Source organism: Propithecus coquereli, unplaced genomic scaffold (assembly GCF_000956105.1).
Source record: "Propithecus coquereli isolate 6110/MARCELLA unplaced genomic scaffold, Pcoq_1.0 Scaffold372, whole genome shotgun sequence".
NCBI classification, from domain to species: domain Eukaryota; kingdom Metazoa; phylum Chordata; class Mammalia; order Primates; family Indriidae; genus Propithecus; species Propithecus coquereli.
This window is the reverse complement of record NW_012149419.1, coordinates 2,375,373-2,394,153: the sequence shown is the minus strand read 5'-3', so window position 1 is coordinate 2,394,153 and position 18,781 is coordinate 2,375,373. Positions and strand designations below refer to the sequence as shown.

At 48.3% G+C, this 18,781-nt stretch overlaps 1 protein-coding gene across 3 annotated transcripts in view; it reads right to left on the bottom strand.

Moving 5' to 3' along the window:
- Positions 1 to 2,401, bottom strand: part of ACSBG1 (acyl-CoA synthetase bubblegum family member 1) — a 37,630-nt gene extending 35,229 nt beyond the window's left edge. For all 3 annotated transcript variants that reach the window (XM_012651883.1, XM_012651884.1, XM_012651885.1), the window contains exons 1-2: positions 2,261 to 2,401; positions 1,373 to 1,540 (exon numbers count right to left, since the gene is read on the bottom strand). In XM_012651883.1, coding sequence (XP_012507337.1) covers positions 1,373 to 1,540; positions 2,261 to 2,394 — 302 coding nt within the window. In that variant the 5' untranslated portion in view covers positions 2,395 to 2,401. The remainder of the gene's footprint in view (positions 1 to 1,372; positions 1,541 to 2,260) is intronic.
- Positions 2,402 to 18,781: the final 16,380 nt, after the last annotated feature.

Genomic DNA, 18,781 nt, shown 5'->3' with positions numbered 1-18,781 from the left:
AAAAGCATTCTGGGCCCTTTTGATTCTTGCTGTTGTTCTGGGAAGGACAGGTGGCCGGTAAATGGTCCCTGCAGGTGAGGTGATACTACTGTCCTCGTGACCCCGACGAGCCTGTCAGGGGTGATGGACCCATCCCATCGTTCCGGGAAATTGTACTGGTCCCGGAACGCAGTACCCGGAAGCTGGCAGAAGTCCCAGAGGCGGAAATCACCCAACATGACAGAATGACAGTAATGGCGGGGCAGTGGCCAGGGGAGGCCGACTGCTTCTGTCTGCACTGCCAGTTGCTAGGAAGAGGAAGCCCCTGTGAGGGCCTTCGCCTAAAGGAGGACAAGGATCGTTCCCATAGACGGCTCACACAGGCACCCTGCAAGCACAGTGCCTCACTCTCCTTTCACAAGACACACACGCTCAGCTTTATTAGCGCCTGCCCAGTAGCGTGAGAGCAAGTAAACAAAAGGCATGTTTGAGCAAACACGACGCGAGGTGTGTGGGGGCAGAGGAGCCTGGGAGAGCCAGCACTGGATCTTTCTCTGCAATATTGCTTGATCGTTCTTGCCAGAGACCTTGCCAGACAGAGGTTCAAAAGGGAGCCATCTGAGCATAGAGCCTCCTTCAACTCCGCCTTCAGGAAGCCCTCCTAGATTTTCCCAACACCCTCTCACCCTCATGGCCCTTGGACACTCAGGTTTGGGCTTTGAAGGCCACATGTGGCTTGGGAAGCTCCTCGAGAGCAGAGGTCACCCCAATTCAGCTTTGTCCTCTGGCCATGAGCATTCACCATTGGAGCTCGTAAACACTGGCTGGACCCAGCCCTTCTCGAGTTGTCACTGTGTGTGACACACAGATCAAGGATGGCCCTCATTTCCCACGTGACACCCTCAGGGATGAGGATCCATTTCCAATTTTTTCTGTTGCTCTTTCTTCCCGTTTAGCCCCCAGCCGCCAGGCCACAGTTCTGTATGCAGTAGGTGCTCACTGAATGCTTTCTTGAAATAGCATAGCATTGACGTTCACCAGAGTCTGTCTGCCTGCCTGCGTTCAACTCACTTTACTAGCTGTGTGACTGGAGCTAAGTTGCTGCACCTCTCTGAGCCTCAGTTTTCTGCCTGTATCCTATGGCTATTGTGAGGAGAAAATGGTATATGAAAAGCACTTAGTACATAGTCAGCTCTCATCATGATTATGGGCGGGTTCTCCTGGGTCTTTGGCGGAGCGAGAGGAAGATCCCTGGGCTCGACTGGGAGGGTGGCTGAGTGGGGTGAAAACCCTGAACCCCAGTCTGCGGGTCCAGGTGCCGTGCCAACTGCTCTCCCTGGGAGACAGGCTGGGGGCCCGGAGGTGGGAGGAAGGTGGGGTCCTTGTTCCTTACACTGTCCTCAGGACGGAGCTGGCAGACCTGAGCAGAAGCACCTTTGGCATGGTACCCGTGGGGCGGCCGCACCCCGAGGGCTCACCCGGGAGAGGACAGAATCTCAGAGAACGTGTCCCGGCGTCCCCCCGGGAGAGCCACAGCAAGGCCCAGCTCCGCCAAACCACCCTGCAACAGAGACACAGTGTGAGTCACGGCCCCACAGCCCGGCTGGGTGAGGGGACAATTGCCCTCCTTTCTGGGCCTGACTCATCGGTCCCTGGGGCTGGGCACATAGCTACAATTTGCTGCCTCGTAAGCCCACGCCCTCAGACGGAACAGGGAATGACACACGGCGCACAAGAGGTGGCTGCCTTAGGGCTCTGGTCTCTATTCCCCAGGGCCTATCGCTCACCGGGACGAGCAAATAAATAGAATTTCCAGGACTCCCGCTTTGCAAAAACTTCTGACTCCCCTCCCTACCCTCCCTATAACTCGTAGTTCTCACCTCTCCCTGCTCAGGGGAGCAGTCAAAGAACTGTCTCCCAGAAGGATGGAGAGAGAATGCTGCCCAAATATTTCCCCATATTCTAAAAACCCCAGATAGGGAGAAGAGCAGGGCCTCCTCCAAACCCCACAGTGCTGGCCACACAGGCCTGTCCCTGTGCACAGCCCGGTGCCCCCAATAACGACGACATCGTCTGCAACGCTGATTCCACGCTGGCCTCCCCTTAGCCTGTATGGCGGACCCGGCGCCCCTACTTCTCTTTAGTCCGCGTGGACTGCCTCGCCTCAGAGATGAGGCCTCTGGCAGCTCCCTCCTGACTCCCAGTTCCTGCCCGAAGACCCCCACAGTGGACTCACGGCAGAGGGCGTGCCTGGGGGGCCTGGCTGCCCCAGGGTGCTCACCTTTCTCCTTCTTGCAACTGGCAGACGCAGGGCTCAGCATCCCCTCTGCTCCCACAGCCAAGGCGTGGTGCGTATGGCAGCCCTTGCCTGTGGGTGCCCCAGGTTCCAGGCCATGAGGCAGTGGGGCTGGGCATGAGTGGGGACCCGCCCCAGCCCGCGCCGGGGCTGCCGGGGCTGCCGGCGAGGTGTGGCCCCAGATACCTCTGACCCACATGTCATAGGCTCCAGCTACCCACCTGCGGCTCTTACCCAACAGGGCGGGTGGCAGGAGAGGCACCTCCCGGTGCGGGTAGGAGAGGCTGTCTCTTGGCTGCCATCCAGAGCCTTGGGAGACCTTTGTCCTGCCGCTGGGCCCCAGGGTTAGGTGGGAAGCTTGACTTTTTTGTTTCCTTCTGTTTTCTACTTTTCCTTACTAAGTGTGTATACTACGTCAAGTGCTTTATGTGCTCGGTCCTCGCACCCCCTCCACGGCCCTGCAATGTAGATTTTATTCACGGCGGCGTTTTCCGGAAGAGGCAGCGCAGGCCCAGCGAGCTCTGGACTTGCTCGGTGCTACTCGGCCAGCAAGAGGCAGAGCCAGCTTTTTAAACCCAGGTCTCCAGCTGGCTCGGACCGAAGTCCACTTCCACAAAGGGCTCTTTTCCCAGCGAGCCTTTCCCACGAGTAGTCCTGAGCCTCTGACGGGAAAGGAGCCCCTGTGAGAACTTGCTGGAAGGCTCCCCTCACCACCCCCCATCGATGTCCTTCTGCACCCAGATGCTCTCTCGCTATTTCAGGCCCCCACGGGACTCCAGAAGCCCATGCCGCGATACGTTAACAAGCCCACCCCTAGTTCAGACCTCTCCCCTGTCTGCAGAGCTAAAGATGGAATTGTTCCTCTCCTTTCCCCCTGTCCTGGTGAGGGCTGAGCAATGATGCTAACGACTGGAGTTGGCGCTGGTGCTTGACGTGGTTGGGGGAAGGCAGCAGAAATGCCCCCACTTGGAGGCTAGCAGGAGCCCCATGCCCAGGTCTCTCGGCCCTGTGGCAGCTCCATGGCCACTCTGGAAGTAGAGTTTCCGAACTGACGAGGTTTGAAAACCTCAACAGTTAGAAAGCCAGCATGTGTCTCACTCCAGGGTCAGGAGGGCCTGGGGATGTGTAATCTTCCCTTGCCCCCTTTTGCAAAACCCACCAGCTGACCTGCCCTGGCAGAGACTCCTCCTCTGGGAAGCCCTCTGGGAAGGGCCTCAGCACTCACGCTTCTTCCCAGAGCTGCCCTAGCTGATCTCCTCTCAGGGCACATAGTATTTAGAGTCTGGGTATTGCTTTTTAAAAAAAAAACATAATTAGGCCAGGCGCGGTGGCTCACGCCTGTAATCCTAGCACTTTGGGAGGCTGAGGCGGGTGGATTGCTTGAGCTCAGGAGTTCGAAACCAGCCTGAGCAAGAGCAAGACCCCATCTCTACCAAAAATAGAAAGAAATTAATCGGACAACTAAAAGTATATAGAAAAAATAGCCAGGCATGGTGGTGCATGCCTGTAGTCCCAGCTACTCGGGAGGCTGAGGCAGAAGGATTGCTTGAGCCCAGGAGTTTGAGGTTGCTGTGAGCTAGGCTGACGCCATGGCACTCTAGCCCGGGCAACACAGTGAGACTCTGTCTCAAAAAAAATAAATAAATAAATAATTGCCATGAAATAAAAATATTAATTAAATCCTCATTCCCAGAGCTGGAAATGATCTCTCCCCGCCCCAGCAACTGGCCGTTCCACAGAGATCCTCCTTCCATCTGTGCATACTGATTCGGCACCTCCTCTGCCGGGTGCCACGTGGGACGTGCGGGTAGGGTGAGCAAAATGGACCTGATCCCGGCCTCAAAGGCTTAGAGGCAATGGGACAGATGCTCAGTTAACAGAGATGCACTCACCGTGGGCTGCCTGCCCAGGCTTGGGGAGGACACAGTGAAGTTAAAGGGAGAGAGCCGCTGGGGGGTGAAGGTCTGACTACTGCATGTGAGGCAGAGGACAGGTGCCCCAGGCAATGGGGCAGCGGGGGAGGCTGGTGCAGACAGGAGCCAAAGCCCAGGTGACAGATCGAGGCTGTGGGCCATCCCCAGCCTCGGTCCCGCAGCTCACAGGGGTGGGGACTTGGGCTGAGGCAGAGATCTGCTCAGGACTACTTGTACTCTTTCGGAAAGGGTGTGGGCAGGGCAGAGATATGTTTAAGACATATTCCCCCAGAATCCACCAGAAAGAACATATTTGGAGCAGGTACCCAGAACCACTGACTGACAGAAGCTCCCAGTCTGAGGCCAACAAGAGTGTGTTTGCTAAGAGGCCTCCGCCCCGCGAGGCTCATCCCAGCTTCGGCCTGGCTCCCGCCTTGGCAGGTGGGGCAGTACAGCCGCCGGCTCACTTTGAACCCACCTGGCAGTGCCCAGAGCGCCCAACCCTGTCAAGCCAACTCCAACAGGTTGCTGTGTGGAGATAAATGTGTCAGATATCAAGTTCCTGCCAAGACCCAGAGGACTCTGCCAGCAGTCTGGTCATACCCAGAACAAAATTCTCTGGACGCTGGGACATCTGGCTTTTCGTCCAGGCTCTATCTCTGTTGTGTGACCTTGGGCAAGTCCCTGGTTCTCTCTGGGACTCCATTTCCTCAGGTGTCATAGATAAAAGGCCTTCGAATTTTCTGTTTGCGATTGGTCATCTGGAGGCCTAGGCTGGAATTCTGCTGCACCGGGTAGGGACAAATCTACAGGGTTGGTGGTTGTGAGGTTCCCAGGCCTGAGGGGGAAAACCAGATGAGAGTAATATTAATAATATTACTAGCTAGTAATTAACACATACCCAGCGCCTACTGTGTGCCAGGCAATGTTCCATGCACTCTACATGTGTATTAACACGTCCAGTCCCCATAACAGTCCAATGAGGTGCTATCACCATCCCCACTTTACAGATGAGGAAACTGAGGTACAGAGAGATTACAGAAATTACCCAAGGTCTTTGGTTAACAGAGTCAGGATATAAACGCAGGAAGTGGGCTCCAGAGTTTATGCTCTTAACCAACAACCAGCCATTCCCAGTAGCCTCAGCCCTTTTGGGTGATTAGGGTGGGGCAGGACAGGAACAGGATGGGAGATGCAGAGAGTGAGGCATCTCAGGGTCCTCTAAACCCCCTTCTCCCACCATTCATCATCAGACGCTTTTGAAAACTGTTGTATATGAGCAACATGCATGTATTAAACCATAATTAAAGCATTTTCTTATGTTGTATTGATGACGAGCACAGAGAACTGCCGACTGGTGGTTTCGATCATCACGGGGAAGGCAGTATAAAGCTCGGAGCTGGCATAATTCAAGCCCCAAGCAAAGACTACTAGAAAATCACCATCTCCCCATCACTCGCCATTTTTATTTAAAGTACCACGAGTGTGAGTTTGGGCACATTCCTTCTCCTATTAGGGCCTCAGTTACCCCATCTGTGAAGTGGGGTCGTGGTGGATGAGACGGCCTCTGCGTCCTAGCTCTGATGACAGGTGATTCTCCTCCTTTCTTCTAGGGACACGAGGAGAAGGATGAACGCTGCCTATTGCTCAGGCTCCAGAGAAACTTCATGAGGTGGGGGTGGGGTGAAGCTGGGGGGAGGCTTCCACCAATGCGGGCCCTGTGTCCTGCAGGAGGCTGCTTCTGGCTCACAGACTTGGTCCCTGCCCTGGAGGAGCCCAGGGTCTAAAGAGGAGGATGAAGAACACAAACACACACATGACCTGTACATGTGAGAGGCATCTCTGCACACAGCAGGAAAAGGGGCCATGTGTGAGAGCACAGAGCAGCAGGAGACTGGTCTTCTGGGGAGCTTTATTTCACTTTGGCACTTAGTATGTGCCAGGCACTGTTCCAGTTGCTTTATATGTATTAACTCATTTAATTAGCTCAACAATCCTATCAAATGGGTGCTGAATTATAATCCCCATTTTACGAGGAAATGGGAGCATAAAGAGATGAAATAACTTGCCGACGTTTATACAGTTAGTAATGGGGACAGTCGGGATTCAAATCTAAGCACTCTGGCTTCAGATTTCATGTTCTTAACCACGACATGCACCACCTAAAACTGGGCAAGGCTCTGTGAGGTCCCTGGCACCTCACCGCACACTTCTACAACACAGGATTTCCCAGGGCACAATAGACTAGAAAGGCAGAGCACTGTGGCTAAGACACTAGCTTCATACGCATGTGCATTTAAATTCTTCAAACCAACATACTATTGGCTCCCTTCGACGTATCATTCATGATATCCAGCATACAAGGAAGAATGAGTAGACATATGAAAAAGTAGAAAAATGTGAGCCAAGATCAATAAAAAAGTAGTCGATAGAAACAAATCCGGATATGAGACAGATGTTGGAATAAACATACAAGGATTTAAAGAAGCTATTAACACATGTTTAAGAATTTAAGGGCCAGGCGCGGTGGCTCACGCTTGTAATCCTAGCACTCTGGGAGGCCGAGGCGGGCAGATTGTTTTAGCTCAGGAGTTCAAGACCAGCCTGAGCAAGAGCGAGACCCCGTCTCTACTAAAATTAGAAAGAAATTAATCGGGCAACTAAAAATATATAGAAAAAATTAGCCGGGCATGGTGGCACATGCCTGTAGTCCCAGCTACTCGGGAGGCTGAGGAAGAAGGATTGCTTGAGCCCAGGAGTTTGAGGTTGCTGTGAGCTAGGATGATGCCACGGCACTCTAGCCAGGGCAACACAGTGAGACTCTGTCTCAAAAAAAAAAAAGAAAAAAGAATTTAAGGGAAAATTAGACCTAATTGATGAACAGATGGAGAATCTCAACATGAAAATGGAAAGTATAAGAAAAGTACAATCTCTAAAATGAAAAAGTCACCGGATGGGCTTAACAGCAGATTGGAAACTGAAAAAAATGTTAGTGAACTTGAAAACATAGAAGTATAGAAATTATTAAATTCAAAATGTAGAGAGAAAAAATATTTCTAATGTGAATAGCACAAAACATTCTTGAAGGAAATTAAGGAAGACCTAAGTAAATAAGAAAACATCTCAGGACCAACAGACTTAATGTTGTTAAGATGGTAATACTCTCCAAATTTATCCACAGGTCAACACAACTCCTATCAAAATCCCAGCTGGCTTCTTTGCAAAAATCGACAAGCTAGTCCTAAAATTTATACGAAAATTCAAGAGACCCAGAATAGCCAAAACAATCTTGAAAAAGAACAAAGTTGGAGAATTTAAACTTTCAAAACAGATTGAAAACCTGCAGTAATCAAGACAATGAGGTACTTGCTAAGGATAGACACACAGATGATTGGAATGGAATTAAGAATTCAGAAATCAAATTCACATTTACAGTAAATTTATAGTGAATTGATTTTCAACAAGGGTGCCAAGACAATCCAATGGGAATAATCTTTTCAACAAATGGTGTGAGGACAACTGAATATCCATGTGCAAAAATAAACAAAAAAAAATAAAGTTGGACTCCTTCCACACACCATATACAAAATTAACTCAAATTTATCAAAAATATAAATGTAAGAGCTAAAATTATAAAAATACTATGAGAAAAATGGGCAAATCTTTGTGACTTTGTGTTAGGCAAAGATATATCTTAGATATGACACCAAAACCACAAACAACAACAACAACAAAAAACTGGATATATTAGACTCCATCAAAATTAAAACTTGTTCTTCAAGGGACACCATCAAGAAAGTGAAAATTTAACCCACAGAATGGGAAAAGATTTGCAAATCATATATGTAATAAGGGAATTGTATCTAGAATACATAAGGAACTCTTAAAACTCAATAATAAGACAATAATCCAATTAAAACTGGACAAAGGATTTAAATAGACATTTCTCCAAAAAAGACATGCAAATGGAGAACAAGAACATTGAAAAATGATCAGGCCTGGCACAGTGGCTCACGCCTGTAATCCTAGCACTCTGGGAGGCCGAGGCAGGAGGATCACTTGAGGTCAGGAATTTGAGACCAGCCTCAGCAACAGCAAGACCCCATTTCTACTAAAAATAGAAAGAAATTAGCCAGGCAACTTAAAAAAATAGAAAAAATTAGCCAGCATGATGGCACACACCTGTGGTCCCAGCTACTCAGGAGGCTGAGGCAGGAGGACCGCTTAAGCCCAGGAGTTTCAGGTTGCCGTGAGCTAGGCTGATGCCATGGCACTCTAGTCTGGGCAACAGAGCAAGACTCTGTCTCAGAAAAAAGAAAAACAAAAAAATAAAAATGTTCAACATCATTAGCCATCAGGAAATGCAAATCAAAACCACAATAACACCTCACACCTGCTAGGAGATTGTAATAAAAAAGATAATCTCAGCGTTGGTTAGGATGTAGAGCAATTGGAACCCACATTCACTGATGGTGGGAATGTAGATACTTTAGAAAACAACCTGGGCAGTTCCTCAAAATGTTATGTATAGAGTTACTACATGACCCACAATTCCACTCCTAGGTATGTACCCAAGAGAAATGAAAACAGTCCACACAAACACTTGCACGTAAATGTTCACAGCAGCATTATTCATAATAGCCCCAAAGTGAAAACAACCCAAATGTCCATCAACTGATGAATGCATAAATAAAATGTGGTACATCCGGCGGGGGGACCAAGGGCAACACACGTAACCTAAACATCTGTACCCCCATAATATTCTGAAATAAAAGAGAAAAAAAAAATAAAATGTGGTACATCCATATATGAAATATTATTCAGCCATAAAAGAAACGAAGTATTGATACATGCTCCATATTATAGTATGTCTTAGTTTTCATGAAACATGGATGAATCTTGAAAACGTTATGTTAAGTGAAAGAAGCCAGTCACAATAGATCATATATCAACCCATTTAAGTGAAATGTCTGGAATAAGCAAATCAATATAGAGAAAAGTAGATTATTGACTATAGTTTCTTTGTTGTGCTATCACATATTGTTCATTCTATCTAACTATCTAACTACATTTTTGTACCAATTCACTATCCCCACTTTTTTCCCCCTCCCCACTACCCTTCCCAACCTCTGGTAACCATCATTCTACTCTCTGTCTCTATGAGACCAATTGTTTTGTTTTTTTTGTTTTTTTTTTTTTAGAATTTAATGTCTTTATTTTGTAGACCAATTGTTTTTAATATTTAGCTCCCACATACAAGTCAGAGTATGTGAGATTTGTCTTTCTGTGCTTGGTTTATTTCATTTAACATGATGTTCTGTAGTTCCATCCATGTTGTTGCAAATGGCAGGATTTCATTGTTTTTGTGGCTATATAATATTCCATTGTGTATAGGTACCACAATTTCTTTATCTGTTCGTCTGTTGATGGACAATTAGATTGATTCCAAATCTTGGCTATTGCGAATAGTGCAGCAATAAACATGGCAGTGCAGATATCTTTTCCATATACTGAATTCTCCTTTGAGGGATTGCTGGGTCATATGGTAGTTTTTTGAGGAGCATCCATACTGTTCACCATAGTGGTTGCACTAATTTACATTCCTACCAGCAGTGTATGAGGGTTTCCCTTCCTCCACATCCTCACCAGCATTCATTATTGCCTGTCTTTGTATACTTTAAATGTGAATTATATCTCAGTATGACTGTTACATTAAAAAAAAAATGAACAGAGACTCAGTGACCTGTGAGACAATATCAAATGGTCTAACATATGTTTAACTGGAGTCCCTGAGAAGAAGAAAGAGAGAATGGGGCCAAAAAATATTTAAAGATATAATGTCTAAATTTTTTTCAAATTTGGTGAAAAACATCAACCTACAAATTACATATTGAAAACCTAGAAATTACAGAAGATCACTGAACATAAGCTAGACTAAAAAATAAAACCACTCTCAAATCCATCATAGTCAAACCACTGGAAACCAAAGATAAAGATAATATTTTAAAAGCAATCAAAGCAGGAGTGAGTGGGGTAGAGTGGGGAGGACACATTACATGAAAGGAAGCAATGGTAGAAGTGATGACTGACTTTTCGTAAGAAACAATGAAGACCAAAAGGTGTTGGAACAATATATTTTTAAAATGCTAAAATATGTATATGGCCAAGCCAGAATTCTTTCCCATTGAATATAGCCTTGAAAAACAAAGCAAAATAATGACATTTTTGTTAAATGAAAGATGTGAGGATTTCTTACCAGGAAACTGCTGTTTGAAAGCTTGAAATCTTGAAATCTTGTCCGCAAATTCTTTAACACTCCTCCCATCAACAGGTGGAGTCTAATTCCTCTCTTTTTTAATATGGACTGGCCTTAATGAGTGGCATCTAGCAAATACCACATATGGAAAGTAACATTATATGGCTTCCAAGGCTAAGTAATAAAAAGTGATATAGTTACCACTTGACTTTCTTGGGACACACGCTTTTTGGATCTCTGACCCTCCATGTCAGACGTCTGGCTACCTTGAAGGCACAATGTTGGAGATCATGTGGAGAAGTGGAAATAGAGATGCTGAAGAACCCAGCTATTTCAAATCCTAGCTTAATGAGTCTTCCCATTTCAGGCACATGTGAGTAAAGAGGACTTTGAGATGACCCTAGCCTCAGCCACCAGCTGCCATGTCATGAGGATACTCAAGTAGCTTATGGAGAGGCCCACTGTGAAGAACTAAGATCCCTAGACAACAGCAGAATGATAAATTGAAAATGTTCCCCCAAAGTTATCCACATCCTAATTTCTGAAACCTGTTAATATTACTTTATATGGCAAAAAAAAAAAAAGAATGGTGCAGATTTTTCAGATGTGAACTAAGGATCTTGAAACAGGGAGATTATCCTGTGTTATCCAAGTGGGCCCCAAATGCAATCGCATGTGTTCTTACAAGAGAAAACAGAGAAAGATTCAAAATACATACAAGAGAATACAATGTGACCACAGAGGCAGAGATTGGAGTGATGCAAATACAAGCCAAGAGTGGGATGCTGGTGGCACCAGAAGCTGGAAGAGTCAAGGAACGGATTCTTCCCTGGAGCCTCTGGAGGAAGCAAGGTCCTACTGACACTTTGATTTTAGTCCAGTGAAACCAATTTTGAACTTCTATCCTCCAGAACTGTGGAAGAATAAATTTGTATTGTCTTAAGCCACCAAGTTTGTGGTAATTTTTTATAGTGGCAATGGGAAACTAATACAGCCAGTGAGGAACAGAAGCGTGCCAACAACTGCAAGAGTGAGGTTGAAAGCAGATCCTCCTACTACAGATGGCTGTCACCCTGGCTGACAGCTTGGCTGTAACCTCATGAGATCCTGAGTCAGAACCACTAAGCCGAGTTCCTCCTGAACTGCTGGCTCATAGAAACCGTGAACACCAATAAATGGTTGTTGTTGTTTGAAGGCACTGTGTTTTTGAATGATTTGTTAATCAACAATATATAAATTAGAACACCTTCACCACAAGAAATGTTACAGGAATTTATTTGGGCTGAAGAGACTTGTACCAAATGGAAACATGAATCTACAGGAAGGAATAAAGATCACTGGAGATGCTGAATATATTAGGAACAAGGTAAGGGCGTCCACTCTTACTATCTCTATTCAACATTACATTGGAGGTGCTAGACAATGCAATAAGGCAAGAATTAAAAGGAAAAATGACTGGAAAGGAAGAAGTAAAATTGTATTAGTAGATAACAAAATTGTGTACATAAAAATCCTAGGGGAATCTACCAAAAAAAGTACTAAAACTAATAAGTGAATCTAGTAAGACCACAGGATATAAGGTCAATATTAAAAAATCAATTGTATTTATACTAACAAAAAATGATGGAAAAATTAAACTAACAATACAATTTACATAGCAACAAAAACATATGATTTTTTGGAATAAATTTAAGAAAAAATGTGCAAGACATCTATACTGAAAACTACAACCATAGTTGGGAGATATCAAAAACCATAAATAAATGAAAATATATACCATGTTCATGAATCAGAAGATTCACCCCAATTTTAAATATGTAGTCAATTCATTCCCAGTCAAAATTTCACAGTCTTTTTTGTAGAAATTTTGTAGAAATTTAGATGATTCTAAATTTTACATGTAAATCCAAAGGTTCTAGCATATTAGTAATCTATTGTTACATAATAAATATCTCAAAATGTAGTGACTTAAAAAAACAAACATTTATTATCTCACAGTTTCTGTGGGTTGGGAATCTAGGTGTGGCCTAGCTCAGGCTCAGAGACTCTCATGGGGTTACAGTCAAACTGCCAGCCAGGGCTGAAGGCTGGATGGGGGAGGATGTGCTTTTCAAGCTCACTCGTGTGGTTGTTGGCGGATTCAGTTCCTTGTGGGTGGTTGGACTGAGGGCCTCCATTCCTCTCTGGATGTTGGCCAGAGGTCTCCTTCAGGCCCTTGCCACACAGGCCTCTCTCTCAGAGTAAGCAAGTAAGAAACTGAGAGAAAACAATCACAACAAAAGGCACAATCTTTTTGTAAACTAATCTCCAAAGTAAAATTCCATCACTTTTGCCATATTCTATGTTAGAAATGAATCAGTAGATCTAGCCCACATTCTAGGGTAGGGGATTACACAAGAATCTAGAAGGCAAGAATCATTGGGGAGCATCTTAGAGGTTGCCTGCTATACCTAGGATAGCCAAAACCATCTTGGGGGAAAAACAATCCACAGAGTTGGAGGACCAACACTACCCGATTTCAAGACTTAGTATAAAGCTATAGTAATGAAGACAGTATGGTATTGATATAAAGACAGAAAAATAGCCCACAGGAAGAAGGCCCATATATATGTGGTAAATTTTTGACAAAGGAGCCAAGGCAATTTAATGTGGGAAAAAATCATTTTCAACAAATGACACTTGAACAACTGGATAAATACGTGGAAAAAAGAAAATATTAATTCAAGATGGATCATAGACCTAAATGTAAAAGCTGAAACTATAAAGTTTCTAGTAGAACACATAGGAAAATATATTTATGACCTTGGAATAGCAAAGGTTTCTTAGAGAGGGCACAGTAGCACCAACCATATAATTAAAAAAATAGGTAAATTGGACTTTATTAAATAAAAGATATTTGCTCATCAAAAGACACCAGTAAGAAAGTGAAGATAAGCCACAAACTGGGAGAAAATATTTGCAATACAGGTATCTGTTCTCAAATGTCCCTCACAGGCCCCCTTGCAAGGAGCCAGGTTGGTCTGAGACCCAGAAGTGTCTCCTGGGACCCAGTGTGAGGCAGGACTTTCTTCTACCACCACTCTCCCTGGATGAAGCCATGCCTCTGCAGGGATGAAGAAGAGGAAGGTAGCAAGTTCCCTTTCCCTGGAGTTATTCAAGTCAGAGTAGACTGATAATATGTGAATGTTGTAACAGAGTGGACTGGATTTTTTATTGTGGTAAAATGTATACAGCATAAAATTTGCCATTTTAACCATTTTTAGGTATTTAATTCAGAGTATTGATTATGTTCCCTCCATATTGTTTTTATTCCTTCATGGCACCCATCACAGTGACAGTTTAACCAGTAATTGTATAATTGTTTGTTAGCGTCTGTCTTCCCCACAAGCATGTGAGCTCCTCCAGGCAGGGACTCGCTTTGTCTTCTATGATATCCTCTAGTGCTTAGTACAGTGCTTGAGTATTCAACAATAAATAATTTTGAATAAATGAATGTATTCTTACAAAAACAGAAAAAAACAATAAAGAAACCAAAACATGAAGGGAAAATAACAACAACTGTGTTTCTACATCATGGGGAAGTGGGCGGTGGAAGTGGTAAAGAATTTAAAAACTAGAAGGCCCCGGATATTCCATATTCTTCAGGGCGTCTGTATATTTTCAGCAACATTTACATTATGGTCATTCTTCCTAGACTAGCACATTCCAGAGATGGGGAGCTCACTCCCTGTCATCCTTGGAAAGGTTTGTCAATGAGAACGGCCTTGCTCACGGGGCTCGTAGCAGCCTGCTGTGACTGTCCCACATCGCTGGCTCTTAGGAGGCCCCTTTCTGTGCCCGGTCTTTGGGCAGACAGCACTTGGAGAGGCAGCTGGGAACCCGGGGTGAGGGTGGCTAATTCAGAGCCTGCCATCCTTCCCTGGGCCAAACAGGGCCCCGGGGGCTCCCGTCTCCTGGCCTCTTGCCTCCAGCCCACCCCTAGTCCTGCCTATATTCATCACTGCCAGATTCGCCTCCCCAAAACCAGGCTCTGCCCAGGCTCCTGCTGCTCCCACACCTCCTGGGGCTCCCTCTGCCTCCTCTTCTGGCCCTGGCTGCCCAAGTGCCTGGCTGCCCTGGTCTGGCCTCATCAGCCTCGCTGGACCCAGGGGTTTGCCTGGCCCAACCCGACCAGCCTGATGGCCACTTGTAGCTCCTCCACAACCACACCTTGGTCAGCACAACGCGCCCTGCCAGCTCTCCTGGGCATCTACAACCTTTCAAATCCAGGATGAACTGGCCCCTCTCAGGTTCCTTCCAAGCCCTTCCTCCATAATGGGCTTCTTCAGGCTCAGGGACACTGATGCTTCTCCTGGACAGAGGGTTTAACAGGGCCGCGCTCCAGGCCCTGGGCGTATTCGGTGGTACCCTTGATGGATGGCGTGGCAAAGGGAGCAGGACACAAGTTGCAGAGCAGTGCTAGACCCAGGTCCCAGCAAGTTCTGCCTCTCCTGGCCCTGGCCTGGTGGCATCCTCCAGACAACTGCCCATACCACTGGGCTCTAGCCCTGCAACTGGTGTGGCACAAAAGGGGTGAGGCCAGGGTGCAAGCTCTGCCCTGGCTCTCAGCCTCCCCCTTCCTCCACCTCCAGCCTCACCTCTGCAACACTGGAGGGGAGAGATAAGTCCCCCTCGGGCTGTTAAAGGAAGGCAGGCCCGCCTTTGGCCTCAAGGTCAGGGCAGGCGGGCAGGCCCGAGGTGGACCCTTCCTAGCTGGAGTTGGCCTGGGGGGCAGAGAAGTGGAAAGGTGGCAGCGGCAGCAGCAGAAACTGTCTCTGATTTTGGAACAGTGTTCAACAAGGGCTCAAAGTTCTTTCCTCACAGCTACTCTGCAAGGCTGACAGAGGTTTATTTTCCCATTTGACAGATGGGGAAACCGAGGTGTCTTGCCCAGGGTCACAGAGTAGGTCAGGACCAGGGCTGGACTGGAACCCAAGGCTTGGGCCTTCCAGCCTGCTGCTAAGAGAGTTCCAGGGTGTTGCTACAAGGGTTACTACACCTATGATGTGTGATCTTGTGCCTTTGAAAGCATTTTCGTACACACATTGATACAATCACCTAACTTTTCTATAATGTCAATGAAGTTCAGGCATTTTATCTTCATTTGCATAGAGGATGATATTAGGCTCAGAGAGATTAAACCACTCACCCAAAGTCACTGAGAAAGAAAGTAGTGGAACTGGCACGCCAACTCTGGGTTTTCAGCCCTTCTCTTGCTCTATAGGGCTTATTTACCCCCAGCTTTGGTCGCCTCCCTTCAGTGATGTCTGCAAGACAGGCCCAGTGCTCTGTGAGCCTCGCTGGACACCCGGGAGCCTCTGCTGCCCCTTCTTGCCATGGACTTGCACAAATACTGAGCTCCTGAGTGCCACCCGGCCCCTCACTCACTGGGGTGGCAAACCTTGGGACCCAGCAGATCTTGTTTTTGTTTTCAGTGGCTCCTCTGGCCCTGGCTGCCCTCCTGCCAGGCCGCCCCTTGTCTGGCCACATTTTGAGGCATGCCTATGCGCACCTCACCAGGGCAGGCATGCCCGGCCCTGCTGCCGCCTGAGCCTGTGGTCCCGGGAGGAGGGGAGGCGGCAGGACAGTGGTGCCCGGAGCAGGTCCTGAATGTGTCCCTGGGTGAGGAAGTCAGGCCAGCTTTCCTCCAGGGGTGTGCGGCCCACGTCCAGAGGGGGGCAGGCCCTCTCGCTCTTGGAGGCCTTGCAGGTGAGGAGCCCCTGCTTCTGGGAGGACAGGAGTTCGCTCCAGCTTAGCAGGGTCCCAGGGAGGGGCCCGTGTCTCTGAGGAGTGTTAACATTGCTCCCTTTCTCATCCATCTTCCTTCTTCAGACCTCCCGTCAGAGCAGAGGCCTGGTCTCTGCAGCTCAAACTCTAAAAAACGGCAACTTCTCCCCATTACCTCAGACCCCGCATTTAGGCCCTGTCCTTGCCCGTTCACGCTCCAGCCTCCCAGATCTCTCCCTCCCCGAGCTTCCTGCCTCGCGCTGCTCCCCCGCCCTCGGCTCTGTCTCCGCTCTGACTGCCGAGGCCCGGTCCTCCACGGTCTGGCTCAAGCGCCCACAGTTAGAAGCCTCTGCCCTCTCGGGTATGGCTCACGCAGACGTCTGGGCCCTGGAGCTCTGTGGGGGGGCCTTCTCCCTGCCTCCTGGCTGGGGAGTCTGGGGCTGGGACTGGGTTCCTTCTTCCCAGGGTCCCCCACTCCTCGGCCAGGCAGATAATTGAATCCACTTCCTCCAAACCAGAGACTAGTCAAATATACACAGCGAAAGGGCTTTAAGGGAAACTTCAGCCACTACACTCATGTACAGACAGGGAAGCTACACCCCAGAGAGGGCCAGGGACTAGCTAAGGTCACACGGCAAGCTGGAGCGAAAACCTCTAGCTCCCCCTGAACTTGTCTGTCATTGACCCCGTCCCTCCCACCCCACCGAGCCAAAGGTCCCCTGAGGAGACAGGGAAACAATCATATTTGCTGAAAAATTCTTCCTGCATCCAACTGCAGCCCACAATTCACACTTCTGGGTTGTGACTCATTCTTCAGTTGCTTCAGCTGAGCCTCTCTTGGCCACACCGGGGAGCGGACACACAAGGTAGCGCTCCACATGACAAGTTCTTATTCCAACCTAAAGATCATCCAGACCCTTCCCTTCATTTCCCAGGCAAAGAAACCGAGCCCGAGAGCAGCATCTCGGCCAGGTCCGCACAGCGGAGTCGCACCCAGTCGCACAGGCGCAGTGTGCAGAGACCTGACCACCAACTTACCCGGGCTTCGGGTTTTCTTGGCTGGTCTCCGGGACCGCGCCCGGCCGGCTGTCCTGTGGAACCTCTCTGCTGTCGAGCATGCTGGGGTCCCTGTGGGGGCAGCTGTATCCAGCTCCAGAACTGCGTGGCATCTGCCTCAGGGGTCCCCGAAGAGCTCCGTCACCCGCTGTGACAGGCTGGCCTTGAGCAGGTAGCGGGGACAGTGGGGGAGCGACTAGAGTGACCCAAAGAGGCCCATTTCCTCTCTATTTTTAGAAGCTCAAAAAAAAGCCCTTTCCTCCGTGGTGAAGTTGCTTAGAATTAAAACTTTCCTTTTCTTGATGGTTTTGTTCGCCCAGGATGAGGAGAATTTCAATGAAGCCAGTGTTCTTTTTGATGCAAATTTGCTCCGGTTCTGCCAGGGGTTTGGCCAATGGGTTCAGGGCTTCTGGGCCCCCAGAAAACCTCCTCACTGCTTTAAAAGGCCACAGTGGAGCAAAAGGGGCTCTCAGCGCAGACCCAGACCCAGAGCCTGCAGTGGCGGCTCACGCTGCCCGCCTGCGCTCCGTGACCTTGACCTGCCACGGGCCGCATGCAGCCCAAGAGGGCGTCCCCCACCCGGCCCCTCCCCAGGTCCCGCGCCGGAGGCTGGAGGCTGGGGAGGCCCCACAGCTCCTGCTCGCAAAGGCAGGAAAGAAAGAGACGTTCCCAGCACCGAGGACTGCGACATAATTCACAGACGCACTTCCACTGAAGAGATGTGACAGAGGAGACCTAGGGACTCTCCAGTGACCGTCCGGGGACGCAGGGATCCGTCCCTTCAGCTGAAGGAAAGAGGCGTGTTAGTGGCGGGTTTCAGGCAGCCACAAAGAGATGTGGGAGACTCACACGGGACGGGGGTTGTCCCCCAACACCAGAAATCGCCCCTTAAGGCTGACTGCGCATTTATTCCCTGGGGCTGCCGTAACAAAGTGCCACAAACTGGGTGGTTCGGAACAACAGAAACGGATTCCCGCACAGTTCTGGAGGCCAGAAGTCCAAGGTCAAGACGTAAGCAAGGCCATACTCCCTCTGAAAGCTCTGGGGAAGATGCTCTGCTCTCTCCCAGCTTTGCATGGCCACCGGCGGTCCTCAGCGTTCCTCGGCTCGTAGCTGCCACACTCCAGCCTCTGCCTCCCTCTTCACACTGTCCTTCCTCTGCGAGTCTGCCTTAGTGCATTTCCTGTTGCTATAACAGAATACTTCAGACTCAGTAATCTATAAGGAAAACGAATTTGTTTCCTGCAGCTCTGGAGAGCATGCGCTGGCAGCTGATGAGGGCCTTCTCGCTGTGTCACAGCATGGCAGGGGCGTCACGTGACGAGAGCGAAGAGCAAGGGTGTCAGCTCAGGTCTCTCTTCTTCTTCTTCTTATGAAGCCCCCAGTCCCATCATGGGGCCCCACGCGGATGACCTTATCTAATCCTAATTACCTCCCAGAGGCCCCACCTCCGATCAACATATGCATTTAGAGATTAAGTTTCCAACACATGAAATTGGGGGAACACATGCAACC